The 13,564-nt window shown below is 57.4% G+C and overlaps 2 protein-coding genes across 2 annotated transcripts in view; one reads left to right on the forward strand and one right to left on the reverse strand.

Moving 5' to 3' along the window:
- The window catches only part of THRA (thyroid hormone receptor alpha), a 23,729-nt gene extending 17,921 nt beyond the window's left edge, over positions 1-5,808 (forward strand). The window contains exons 7-9 of the mRNA XM_041724609.1: positions 725-871; positions 1,480-1,738; positions 2,365-5,808. Coding sequence (XP_041580543.1) covers positions 725-871; positions 1,480-1,738; positions 2,365-2,615 — 657 coding nt within the window. The 3' untranslated portion in view covers positions 2,616-5,808. The remainder of the gene's footprint in view (positions 1-724; positions 872-1,479; positions 1,739-2,364) is intronic.
- Positions 5,809-5,975: 167 nt separating this feature from the next.
- NR1D1 (nuclear receptor subfamily 1 group D member 1) lies at positions 5,976-13,564 on the reverse strand. Its single transcript, XM_041724608.1, has 8 exons — positions 12,981-13,564; positions 9,955-10,287; positions 9,658-9,746; positions 9,409-9,553; positions 8,412-9,052; positions 7,918-8,103; positions 7,170-7,380; positions 5,976-6,462 (listed from the first exon to the last, which is right to left on the reverse strand). The coding sequence occupies exons 1-8, from the start codon at positions 13,009-13,011 to the stop codon at positions 6,263-6,265; spliced, it is 1,836 nt and encodes a 611-aa protein (XP_041580542.1). The 5' UTR covers positions 13,012-13,564; the 3' UTR covers positions 5,976-6,262.

Genomic DNA, 13,564 nt, shown 5'->3' on the forward strand with positions numbered 1-13,564 from the left:
CCCTGCCCACAGTGACTGGAAAGAGATGGTGAAGACTCAGTTATGTAACAGCATTTCGGGGCCCCTGATGGGTGCCAGGCATTGCGTTAGGCCCTGGCAAAACAGAGTGCTCAGTGAATGGTCAGTTAGGGAAGAGATGAACAGTTGGTTGTATATGGTGAGTAAAGGCAGAAAACTGGTGTCTGGTTCCCGGTGGAGTGTGCCAGTGGGTGGAACAGTATACTGTTCAGAGCACAGGCTGCAAGACCAAGCATATGTGTGTATAATGGTCAGGAGTCAGACTGCCTGAGTTTTAATCCTGGTTCTGCCACTTACTAGTCATGTGGCCTTGGGCTTATTACTTAGCTACACTATGCCTCAAGTTTTCTCATCTGTGAAATGGTGGCAAGTAGAACATCCTCCTCATAAGGTTAAATGAGATATATAAAACATATAGCCTGGTGTCTCCTGTATTAAATATTCAGTAAACATAGCTTCTATTATTATGTTATTATTTCTACTACTGTTATGATCATTGTTATTATTAGCCGACTTGGAGCTCTGGCTCTGCTCTGTTTTCTGCCCCAAGGTGAAGGAGAAGCCTTAGGTCCTGGATGGGGCCTTCCCCACATACTGGTGGCCCCTCTTCCCCAACCTGCCTTGGAGCTCCCCCTGGTGGGCAGGCAGCCTCAGTGAGAGGTTGAAAGGGGTCTGCAGCCCCAGCTGACCCCTTCTTCTTCTTTAGCCGGATGACATCGGCCAGTCACCCATCGTCTCCATGCCGGATGGAGACAAGGTAGACCTAGAGGCCTTCAGCGAGTTTACCAAGATCATCACCCCGGCCATCACCCGTGTGGTGGACTTTGCCAAAAAACTGCCCATGTTCTCCGAGGTAAGTAGCTGATGGGAAGAGGCATGGTGCCACACTGGAGGAAAACCTGGGGCTGCTCCCTAGGTCACTTGGTGTCAGCACATGCTCATCTGAGGTTCTCTGGACAGGGAGCGATTCCTGTAGGTCAGCACACAGCTAACACACACACATACCCAGTGCCTATAACACACACACACACACACACACACACACACACACACCATGCCTAAGGAACCAAAGGCTCCCAGTCCCCAGCCTCCCCAACCCTTCCCTACCCCTCTCCGCCCACATCTACATAGCCATCCTGGCTATAGCAGCGTGAGCACCACCTCTGGGCACAGACTGCCCTCCTAGCTGTGGGATCTTGGCCATGTTACCTACCCACGGACCTCATTTTCCTCCTTGGCAGTGGGATGGAGCTAATGATGGGAGGTAACTCACATAGGCGTAATTGTGAGGTTTAATGGCTTAGGCCATGCCCATGGCCCCAGAGCAAGGTTAGCCGCTTGGAGTACACCTTACTGGCTGAGGCCAGTGTTGACCTCCTGGCTCACAAAGGGCACCCACAGGAGACACTGGAGGAGAGGGAGGGGCATGCTGAGTGTTCCTGTGGCCCTGCCACTCTGCAGCTGCCTTGCGAAGACCAGATCATCCTCCTGAAGGGGTGCTGCATGGAGATCATGTCCCTGCGGGCGGCTGTCCGCTATGACCCCGAGAGCGACACCCTGACGCTGAGCGGGGAGATGGCCGTCAAGCGGGAGCAGCTCAAGAATGGCGGCCTGGGCGTGGTCTCTGACGCCATCTTTGAACTGGGCAAGTCACTCTCTGCCTTTAACCTGGATGATACGGAAGTGGCTCTGCTGCAGGCTGTGCTGCTAATGTCAACAGGTACCTGCCTACCAGCTGGGAGGGCTCAGAAACTTCCAGGGGCCCAGAGGTTGGGTGGGCCCTGGGCACATCACACTCTTCTTCCCTGACCCCTATAGTTTTTCTCTGCTTCCCTTTGTCACTGAGCCCATTCTCTGTCCCCTGTGCCCTGCTCTGTCACCAATACCCCCTGGGTTCTGATGTCCAGGCCCATCTGTTGCCTGCCCATGCCTCCTCTGTTCCTCGTCCCATCTTTACCCCGTTCTTTCTCTCTGCTGCCCCCCCCCCATCCGTTCTGTTGCCTGGATTCGCCTTTGTTCCCCACCCCCCAGCCACCTTCTATCCCTCATCCCTCCTCAGTGCCCAGTCCCCTCTCCCTGTGCCTCCTCCCCTCTGCCCTTCCTCCCACCAGCCCTGTCTCCAGGTTTCCCCTCCCTTCCCACCTCTCAGCCCCTCTGTGGTCTTTATTCGTTACCTCTTCAAGCCCCCAGCACCCCAGCCTCCTCCTCAGCTGGGCCTCTGGCTCCAGCTCCAGTGCGTGTACTACAGGGGGTTTCTCACCCCTCCCCCGCCCTGGCTCCTCTGCCTCAGTCTCCCTTCGCTGGCTCAAACCCCCCCCCACCCTGCACGTCCCTCCTTCCCCACAGATCGCTCGGGCCTGCTGTGTGTGGACAAGATCGAGAAGAGTCAGGAGGCATACCTGCTGGCGTTTGAGCACTACGTCAACCACCGCAAACACAACATTCCGCACTTCTGGCCCAAGCTGCTGATGAAGGTGACTGACCTCCGCATGATCGGGGCCTGCCACGCCAGCCGCTTCCTCCACATGAAAGTCGAGTGCCCCACCGAACTGTTCCCCCCACTCTTCCTCGAGGTCTTTGAGGATCAGGAAGTCTAAAGCCTCAGGCGGCCAGAGGGTGTGCGGAGCTGGTGGGGAGGAGCGTGGAGAGAAAGGGCAGAGCTGGGGGGCTGCGGGAGGCCCCCCACCCCTCCTCTCTCCTTCCTCTCCCACACACCCCCCTCCCCGCACTGCCCATCCCTCCTCAGAACCTCCAGCCCTGGGACAGGGCAAACACATGAACTTGCTATGAAAAGGACAGTGTGGGAGGTTGGGGGGCCGTGTCCTGCACTTCCCAGGACCCTGTCCTCTAAGAAGGTAGGGGGAGGGAGGGACAACCAAGAGGGGACAAGCCATCTTGACCGTAGGGGATAGAGGAATGTGAGGTGTGGGGGGGATGCCCTCGACTCAGCCCCTACACACACACAAGAGAGAGCTCCCTGGCCCAGTCCCTTGACTGAGGTTCCCCCCCTCCAGGCTAAGGGCCTCTCCGCTTCCCCAGATGCCTGGGTGCAAAGAAAGGCTTGGCTTGGCTCCTCCCCCTGGAGGTTAAAAATTAGTCATTCTAACTGCACTTTGGAAACCAGGCAAGGGGAGAAGATAAATGAAGAAAAACTAGACAGAAAAAAAGAAAAAAGAGAGAGTGAGCGACTGATGAGAGAGAGAGAGAGATGATATTAAGTTATTAACCGAGGCTGGCCCCCTACCACCCCTAAGCACTTTGAGAGCTGCCCCTCCTCCCCCCAAATCAGAGAGAACTGCCCCCCCATACCAGGTCCCCAAGGGTAGGGCTGCCGATCAGAGCTGTGAGTTACCACAACAGGGTCCTGGCCATCCCTCCTCGCCTTGCCCCTCTGTGTCCCTTCGGCACCCCCGCCCTCCACTCCTACCCCACCCCCTACCCAGTGCTCCCTCTGCTCTCTGCCACTCGTGCCCGCTGAGTTCCATCTACCTCTCACGCTGGATGCCAGCTGGCCCCTCACCAGCCTGCCCTGCTGCCCACACAGCTCCCCTTTCAAGTGCCCAGCCCCAGGGGCCTCTCCCCACCCCCACCCCCACTCCTTCCATACCTTGGCACCCACACAGGGAAAACTGTGGCTCAAACTCCTGCCCTCCTCACACCTGCAGTATTCGATACAATCCAGATGCTGCTGCACTGGGGGGCGGGGGGGTGGGTAGTGGGGCGGTATGCGTGAGCTTCTCCCAGAGCCTACCCCCTTAGGACCCTGTCCCCATCTGTCTTCTGGGCTCTCTCTAACCTCTGCCCTTTTCCTTCCCCACTCCCACTCAATGCACTAACCTAGACTCTGGGCAGGCAGGCACCAGAATGGGGTTGCCTAGACAAATGGCACTTAGCTGGGGCCCTAGGAGAGGGGGCGGTTGGTGCTCCTCCTTTTTCCTTTGAAGCTCTTTAGGCCAGCCGCCCCTCTGCCCCTGGGACCCCTTTCCCCTCTTCTTTTCTCTAATTCAGGGACTTTGGCTTGAGCCACCTCCCACCCTCCTGGTGAGGAGTGCTCTGTTGGTCTGCACTTGGGTGAGCTGCCCTCCTCTTCGTTTTGGCTCTCGCCCACTGCCCACTCCACAGGGAAGAGAGGGAGGGAGGAGGTAGCCCTCCTGTGGATGTGGGGAGGAGGATGGGGAGGGACAGAGCAGACCAGAGGGCCCTGGGCTCAGGGCTGCACGTCGGCAGGGATGGATGGGTGGACACAGATGCCCCCGGAAGCCATGGGGAATGGGGCAGGGGCAGGGGGAGGGGTGCCAGGGCTTCCTGCGCTTTGCACTATTGGGGCAAAATGTCTTAAGCAGTGGGGAACCTGCCACCCCACCCTGACCCTCAGCCTGCCACAGCCCCCTACACACACACACACGCACACACACGCACACACACGCACACACGGGAAGGCAATGCTATGCTGCCCATTAGGGCATGCCCTTCCCCCACTGTCCAGGTGTTCTCACAGGGGTGGAGGGCCTGGAAGAGCATCTGCTGTCACCTGTGCATGTGCCTGCCCTGCCCTCCCCCCCCCCCCCAGGCTAGTGGGCTGCCCCTGCTGTCTTTGTCTCTATCCTCTCTCTCTCCTGGGGTACTGATTCCTGTATTACTCCAGTCCCATGGGTAAGCCCTCTTGTACCCTCCTCTGGGGGAACACCACCCCTGGGGGCCCAGTGGAATTCCTGACCTGTCTGCTGTCTCCCCATCCTTCCATCCCAACCTCCACCCCTGCATCCCCATTCTCAGCCATGGATATGGTGGAGAAAAGGCCTTGAAGGGGCTTGGCCTCTTACAGGCACTTGGGAACCCTCCCCTGCCCCTCCCCAATCATATGAGCTGTGATCCCTTACTCCTTCCCCCACCTCTGACCCCTCCCCCCTCACTCTAGGTGATGTGGGGTGTATGTGTGCGTTTCTCTGCGTGAATGTGTGAGCAAGTACATGTGGGTGGGGCAGGAGCCAGGGGACTCAGGAGCGCCACGCACCTGCTCTAGAGAGGCAGCTGTCCCAGTCCCTGCTTTGGAAGTGGGGGACAGGGCCCTCTCCTGGGGGCCATTGGTGCTAATGAGGGGGATGGCCTTGATGTGGGTGCTTAGCATGCCTCCCCCAGTATTGGCCCGGGGCACTAGGGCAGGCGGGGCCGGGCAGCAGGTGCAGTATTGGTGGGAGGAGGGACTGCTGGGAATGGGCCAGGCCAGGACAAGGGGGTGCCAGAGCCATGACCACTCCCCCGTGCCCACCACCCGCCTCTCCATCTCAGTATCCCCCCCCCATCACTCAGAACACACATACCTCATCCAGCCTCCTCCCTGCTCAGCCTTGGGGAGGGTGGGGGTGGAGGAGCCCCTACCCCTTCCCCTGGTGGCGGGTCTACAGGGCTGGGAGAGGGCAGGGCGTGTGATACAGACACCGTCCATAGGGGCACAGAAATTCCTGCCCCAGGAACTCCTGGGTGGGGGGAGGAGACACTTCCCTGGAGGCGCTACTGAATGTATGAGAAGCTGGTGCTGGGGTGGGGGGAGGGGGTGTGTGGCCAGAAACAGGGAAGGAGGTAGGTCCCCTTCCCCAGGGAGGGGGGACCGGTAGGGGTGACTTGGGGGGCTCCTACTCCTGCCCCACGTTGACAATCAGTATGTCTGTTACGTGCGATTTTTCACCCCGTTGTGTTTTGGGTCAGGATTTTAAAGAAAGATATTTTTATGGTAATTGTTGCTCGTCTATTTTACTATATATTTATGTAATAAATATATGATGAAAATAACCCCCTTGGGCACCCCCCTTAGACTTGTGTGCTGTTTCCCTGTATCCTCCCATCTGCTGGCAGAGTACCCACCCCACAGACTGACCAGATGGAGAGGTGTGCCCCAGCCTTGGCAGTATTTCTACCCCACCCCACCCCCAAAACGAGCACACACCACAGAAGCCAGCTCAGCTGTGAACTATTGGATTTGAGACAGGAATAGAACAAATCAGGGGGCTAGCGAATGAGGGAGGGGGGAGAGTGATTTAAATAGGGGAGGATGGGAGGGTCAGTGATGGGGGAGGGAGGCAGTTATTTACAAGAAGGCTCGGGGGGCCGGAGGCTCATCTTGGAATATTTTATAACAATATAAATAAGATTCTGGTTTGCTTTTCCTTTTCGTCTCGTAAAGGAGAGAGAAGTGCAGAGTTCGATTCTGTACAAGGGGGCAGCGGCAGAAGGCCGGCCGGGCGGGTCACTGGGCGTCCACCCGGAAGGACAGCAGCTTCTCGGAATGCATGTTGTTCAGGGTCCGCAGGTCCGGCAGCTTGAGCAGCAGCTTGGTGAAGCGGGAAGTCTCCGAGGGCCGGTTCTTCAGCACCAGAGCCCGAAGAGCCCGCAGCAGCGTCTCCTGGAGCTGCTCCACCGAAGCGGAGTTCTCCATGCCCGAGCGGTCTGTGGGGAAGACGACAGCAGTGAGGCAGGCTCCCTGAGCTCCTCTGAGGAGGAACCGGAGGAGGTCTATGAGGAGGTCTGCCAGGAAGTCCGCCAGGAGGAGGAGGAGGAGGAGAACACGGCTGCTGTCGGTGCTGCTGCTGGAGCAGCCTCTCCCTGAAGCCCCTTGGAGGGCCCACGGGGAAGGAGGAGGAGGGGAGCGTGACTGCTTCCCCCAGACCTCTGCCCCGAGAGCAGGAAGCGGTGGAAAGAGCCAGGAGCATGGTCTCCACAGGGCTGGTCACCTCCCATCCCACAAGGCCATTCTCCTTCCCCGAACAGGCCACACACGTCCAGGCTCCCTTGCTCTTTGCTCTGTAGTTCCCGCTGCCTGGGATGCCCTTCCCCCTCTCTGCCTGGCAATATCTTATTTGTCCTGTGAGGCCCCACTCAAGTGTCACCTCCTTTCCCAGCTCCCCCAGGCAGAAATAGTTGTCTGTGCTTCCAAAGCCCTTGGTTCATGCTTCTACTGTGACACTTATCTCACTGTTTTATAATTAGTCGGGCATGAGTCTGTCTCCCCAGCTAGACTGTGTCTGAATCATGTCTGTATCCCCAGTGCCCGGTGCAGGGCCTGGCATAGAGTAGGTACTCCATAAAAGGTGTGTTGAATTGAACTGCGTCCGCCTCCTCCCCCGGGGTCAGGCTCAGGCGAGAGCTTGACCTACCTGCAGAAACAAGCACCACCGCGGTGAAGAGGCCCAGCTCCTCCTCGGTAAGCGCCAGGGAGTTGAGCTTCTCGCTGAAGTCAAACATGGCATTGAGCAGGTCCCCCATGCCCATGGCTCCGAGTTCCTGCAGGCTATAGGTGGTGCGGCTCAAGAACATCACTGTCTGGTCCTTCACGTTGAACAGCGATGCAAAGCGCACCATCAACACCTGGCGGGGGGAGTGGGGGGCAGAGATGGTCATCCTTGGGGGTGGGGTGGGGGAGCACTTGCTAAATTGCCCCTCAAGTTTTCCAGGGGGTTTACTGGTGCTGCCTTAGATTTTTCTCAGTAAAGAGTGGGGGTGATTTCTGAATGGGTAAGTGGGTAGGAGTGGGAGAGAAATGGAAGGATGGAGAACATCACCCTGGCTTTGGAATCCAACAGGCCTGAATCTGAGTCTTAACTTTGTCACTACCCGTGACCTTGGGAAAGGTCACAAAAGCTCACCAAGGTGAGTTGCTCATGCCTGGAGTGGGGGTAGCAATGTGCCCTAAGATGTTATTTTAAGGTATTGGAATGTTATTCAACCCCAGCTGAGAAGACAAGACCCAGCCATACCAAGGCAGGATGGAGAGGAATCCTGTCCCCTCCCTCAGCAGTCAGAATCAGGACAAAGATACTGGGGGTTCCAAAGCCTTGCAGAACCCCTGCCTATCGCAGATACCCAACGCTGGATCCTTCCCCGGGATCACAACGGGTCACTCACCTCAAAGGTGCCAGCCTTAAGCAAGGTGACCTGGTCATGTTGAGAAAGATCGCGAAAGCCGGGGATGTGCTTGGCAAACTCTACCACCTCCCGCACAGCAGGTGTGAAGCTCATGGAGAAATCCTCCCAGATCTCTTGCACGGTTCTCCCACTGCGTCCATGTGGGTACATGTTCATGGGACATGCCTGGAGAAGGAATGGATTTGGGGAGGGGAATATCAGCTAGGTTGGTTCAGATGGGTTCCCCCAGCAGGGCTGGACCCCAGCTTCTGCCTGGGTTAGGGACTGTGGCCCTGAGGATGAGTCTTTTAGGTAAAGTAGCAATCAGGTGCCAGGTGGAGATCAGGGATTCGCCGACAGAGCCCTTACGGCAGGGCTGAGCATCCTCCCCTGACAAGAGGATATTCCTGCATTAGCATACAGGCACACCCAGCTGCCTTATGCTAAATCCAGTCTCCCAGGCCCCCTGCCCACTTCACCCCCAGTGCCCTCACCAGCAAAACGTTCTTGGAGTTGCCCTGCCGTGGACTGTTGGCAGGTGCTTCGCCTTCTGGGGCTGTGTACACATGGGTGGGGCATAGACGGTGCCCATTGCTGTTGGGCTGCTGGCAGCTGTGGTGGGCAGGGCCAGGGGTCCAGGCAGGAGGGTAGGAGGAAGCCTGGCGTAAACCATTCAGGGCTTCATTATGACGTTGGGCAGCCATGACATTGTTGTCATTGGGGACAGGAGGGCAGCCCTGACCTTCCCAGCAGTGTGGGGTGGTGGCTGGAGGGCTGCCCGATGCGTGGTTGGCATTGAAGTTGCCAGGTGAGGTGCCCAGCTTGTCATGGGCATACGTGAAGATTTCTCGGTGGGCCCGAGCCACCTGGGATATCACATCCTCCACTGTGGGCTCAGGACTTGGGGATCGGGGAGGCGTCAGCTGTTGTGGGAATTGGGAGAAGCCCACCAAGGGTGAGGGGGCCGGAGCGGGAGGTGGTGAGGGGCCCATGGGGCCTGGGGCTGGATGCTGGGTGGGTGAGGTTTCCAATGGACACTGGCTGCTCATTTGGTTGTTGGCCAGGTTCATGGCGCTCTGCATCTCGGCAAGCATCCGCTGCTTCTCTCGTTTGGGGATGCGCCCAAAACGCACAGCTGTGACAGGATGAGAGCAGCGTCAGGAAGTTCTCACACACACTCACATGCTTCTCTTCCTTCCTTCCTCCTGAAAGGGCAAGGCCCTGAACGCTTGGGGTTTCACATCAAAACCAGAACCACAGCCACGCCCACTGAGAGGGGTTTTCCAAGTAGGGATTACTTAGGAGGTGGCCAGAGGAACTAACAGGAAAGAAGCGCGTTTATCCAAGAGGATGAAAGATGGGTGTCCCCTGTGCAAAGGAGACTCACAGTGTGACGGGTCTCCATTGGGACTTTTTAAAGGGAGGGATTAACTCAGAAACTTTGGGTGGAAGGAAGGGAGGGGACATTGTGGGGCAATGGTGCTGCCTTACCATCTCGAGACATGCCCACGGAGAGACACTTCTTGAAGCGACACTGCTGGCAGCGGTTCCGGTTGATGCGGACAATGGAACAATTTTCATTTTTCAGACACCTCTTGTACTGGATATTCTGCTGGATGCTCCGACGGAAAAAGCCCTGGAAGGACAGGGGCAGCTAGTGAGCCACTCCATCCAGGCCAGGCCTATGTGTCCGGAAGGATGAGGTCACATGCCTCTGCCCTTACCCCCATCCTGCCTCACCTTGCAGCCCTCACAGGCATGCACGCCATAGTGGAAGCCTGAGGCAACATCCCCACACACTTTACACAGTAGCACCATGCCATTCAGCTCTGTGGGGAGAAAGAGGCAGCGGGTGAGCAGGAGGGCCATCTGAATGGCCAGAGACGTGGAGGTTTTCTGGGCTGGACAGCAGTTGGTGCAACTCTAGGAGAAATCCCTGAGGCCAGGGAAGGCCCTGGGAATAACTGTATCATGTGAACACCACGTCCCAACCTAGGCCTGTCCGCCTTTCCCCACATCAGCTGGAAATTTACGCACTGGTGATGTTGCTGGTGCTCTTGCTGGGGGACACTCGGCTACTATCTTCCAGGGCCACTTGCAGACCCCCTGGGGGGCTCCCATTATAGAAGGAGGAGGATGATGATGAGGAAGATGAAGAAGGGGAGCCATCATCACTCAAGCTGGGTGGAATGCTCCCAAAGGAGCGAGCTGGGTCCTGAGTGAGGGAGCCAGTGGGTGATGGTGGGAAGTAGGCAGGGCAGCCTTGAGTCAGGGACTGGAAGCTGCCATTGGAGCTGTCGCTGTAGAGAGACTCAGGGCTGGTGCGGCTTGGGGAGGAGCTGCTGGAGCCAATGTAGGTGATGACACCACCTGGCAGGAGAACACAAGGGAAGGGATGTCAGCCATCACATATCTTTGGTCCCAGGGTACCACTTTGCTCATCCCCCCACCTCCCTCCTCCAAATACTGCTGGATGCTCAGAACTTAACCATGTGGAACCTTTAATCTTGGGAGTCCCAGGAAGAGCTGCAGTGAGCAATTCCCCAACACATATCAGACATAACATGGCCAACCAATACCCTAAGACCCTTTGCAGGGTACATTCAGCTTCTGCCTTGGGTGTGAGGTGCCTAGAGGTGCCTAGAGGCGGGACCTCTGCAGGCATCTCACGTATGTTCCCCCTCTGCCCTGAATGCTGTCCTTGGGACTATGGACTGCAGCTGATGACCTAGTGGTCAGTGGCAGACCTGAGGATGGATGAGCCACTGAGACCCATTCAGCATGCCCAGTTTCCCCTCCCCCCGCCAAAAAAAAAAACCGTGGCTGATGCATTCCAGGGATGAGACTATGGAAGGCCAGCTAGCCAACACTGAGGAGAGTAGAGGTCTTAACAAGAGTAACCAGTCACATTCCCCCAAAACTGGAAGACATATTCTCTGAAGATACTGAGGGTACTGAACATGCCCAGGCTGGTTGCCCTGGGCTCCAAGAGCAAGAGTCAGAGTGGACTCTCCCTCTGAGTCCAGGAAAGACTTAGCAGTGCACATTGCAGGAGGTGGACATGAAAAACAAATTGCCCAGCATAGGGCTTTGGAAATCCCCTTCTAGATCTCTCAGCCTGGTGACAACGACCTTGGCTCTCTGGCCATTCAGGAACTTTGGCCCAACCAGGTGGCTGTGTTCCCGTGGTATTAGGAGAAAAGGTGACCTGCCTGCCACACCTTTGCCAAGCACCTAGCCTGGCCTGCCACAGGCGGGTGGGAGAAGGGAGGATCCTAGGACACGTGTGAGCCAACACAAGCCATGTCACCGTGTATCCAGAGCACATGTCTTGCTCACCCACTGACACACACTGAGCTGGGCAGGGCAACCCTAAAATAGCTCAAGGTTGGTCAGGGTGAACCTAGCTCCCAGTAAAAGTAGTTGCACAATAGATCAGCTCCTACAGTTTCAGGGTTGGAACTGAATATCCCATCAGAGATGGAGGGGGATGGGATATTATTGAGTGGTAAATGAACTTGACCTAGTTCACCCATCCCCCCAAAGGGGAATAAGACCTTCATCCAAATATAATCCTACCTGGAAGTGAGGGGCATGCCCAAAAGGGTCTAGTCTAGATCTGGATCTATCACAACCAACTTGATTTGTGACCTAGAGGAAATTAACTCCACTCTCTGGGTGTCAGTTTTCCTTTCTGTGAGGAAGGGGGGGAAAAAAGGTGAAGGAGACCTTCAGTTATGATTCTGGGAAAGTCCTTCATGACAACTGCTGCTTGCTTGGTAGGGATGGGGAGTGAGACAGTGTTTGCGGAACTAAGGAAAGAGATGCTCCAGGAACAGAAGGAATTTGGACCATGGTAACACCGAGTCTAAAGGCATTAAAGTGAGAGGAAAGGAAAGAGCCGAAGGGCAGTTAGACAGGAGGTACCATTGAGGAGTGTAAACATGAGGCCACGAGAGGTCAGGGATGTCTCCATCTTACTCTGCTTCGATGATGGGGAGAAGGGGGGGCCCCAGGCAGGCGGACAGGAAAAGAGGCAGGCGGGGGCGGTGAGTCAGCCCGGCTTCACCCAGATCTTGGAGGGGCGGGGCGGGAGCCGAGCCCTCAGCCGGCCTCACGTCCCCACTCCACGTGTGCCTCCTGCACGTGGCTCCCCAACGAGGAACCCCGGAACCCGAGGCCCCGCCCTCTCCGCTTCCCGTCAATCGGGAGCGGCGGCCCCGCCCCCGTCCCGCCCCTCCCGGGCCTCCGGGTCCTGGGCTGGGCCCCAAACGCCAGCCGGTCCGGGGCAACTGAGGGAAGGAGGGAAGGGAACACGCGTTGCCGGGGCGACCGGGGGGCGGAGCTCATTATGTAACGGGGCCGGAAGGCAACGACCAATGGGGTGGCGGCCACGGCTTCTGCTGAATGAAAACAAACGCAGCACGTGGGCCGGACTCCGCAGCCATGTGAGCCCTCCCGGCCTCCCGGGCGTTGTGGGTGTCCTCCCCGGGGCAGAGCACCAACTACTCTGCTGGCTCCTTCAGGGCCGCTCCCTATTGTCACTGAGGATTCCCCAGTGAGATCCGACCCATTCCCTCAGCCCCTCCTGCCCTGAGCCCCTATCGCCCCACTGCTTCTCAGGTTCCCTTGAGCTTGCAGGAACTAGGGGAAGAGGAAGAGAGGGAGGAGGGGGTCCCCTTTCTGAGAAGGCCAGGCATGCCACAGCTGCAGGCGAGGGGGGAGGGGAGATAGGGGCGTTTGGGGCACTGCTCCAAGGCTCCCAGTCCCTCAAAACTGTGCATCTTACCACACGTACCCGCTCTCCTTTTCCTCCTGCCCGGGATCCGAGTCCTTCAGGCTAAAAGGAGCTTTGGGACTCTGAGAGGTGGTGGGGCGCCTCCGGGCTCTTTCCCAGGAGGAACAACTCGCTCAGGAAATCCCAGCCTATGGTCCCCATTATGCTAGCAAATCCCTGGGCCGAGGGAGTCCCCAGTGCCTTACAAAGTTCCTCCTGTTCTAAGGCATATATGAAAGTGAGGAGACAACTACAAAGGATGATGACGGTAAAGGAATCTCAGTACCTGTGTTATTGTTGGAGTCCAGGGTCGTCATGTCTTCACTGGCCGAGAGCGGTCATTCAAACCGGACCTTGACACAGGCTGGAGGTTGCAATTGCCGCTGTCACCCCCTGGGCACTGACTGAGGGCGGGGAATGGACCCCGCGGATCACAAGCAGGATCCGAGGCACGCTGCAGCAAGGTCTCGGGGTGGCCGGACTGCAGCCCTGCAGAAGGGTAGGACGCAGAGGCAACGGAGGTCTGCTTTGCATGGGAAGAGCAGAGTGTGGGGGAGGGGGAATCAGCCTGCTGTAGTTCTGGCTGGAAGGTAGCTAGGAGAGTCGGGTCTCTGCAGTGCACGGGGTGCCACTGCCTGACGGCTTCACAGCGCTGCAGGGTAGCGAATCTGGAGCTCCCGGTGCCAAAGTCCCAGAGGGAGAGAGGTTGCAGTCAGGAAGTAAGTAGGTGATGGGGAGAAACGGGGCACCCAGGCGCAAAGAAGCGAGACGTGTGCCCTGCTACGTTCCCTCGGCAGCAATATTTCACTCTGCCAATCTCAGCCGCCTTTTGCCCCAGCCTTTTTCCCTGGGACAGAGGGCTCTGCGCAG

Source organism: Vulpes lagopus, chromosome 12 (genome assembly GCF_018345385.1).
Source record: "Vulpes lagopus strain Blue_001 chromosome 12, ASM1834538v1, whole genome shotgun sequence".
Lineage (NCBI taxonomy): Eukaryota > Metazoa > Chordata > Mammalia > Carnivora > Canidae > Vulpes > Vulpes lagopus.

Excerpts from the sequence above, each read along its gene's own strand:
- NR1D1 (XM_041724608.1), bottom strand. The coding sequence starts at position 13,011 with ATGACGACCCTGGACTCCAACAATAACACAG. Across the intron at positions 9,554-9,657 it reads ATGCCTGTGAGGGCTGCAAG|GGCTTTTTCCGTCGGAGCAT; the intron begins GTGAGGCAGGAT and ends CTGTCCTTCCAG. Across the intron at positions 7,381-7,917 it reads TTAAGGCTGGCACCTTTGAG|GTGTTGATGGTGCGCTTTGC; the intron begins GTGAGTGACCCG and ends TCCCCCCGCCAG.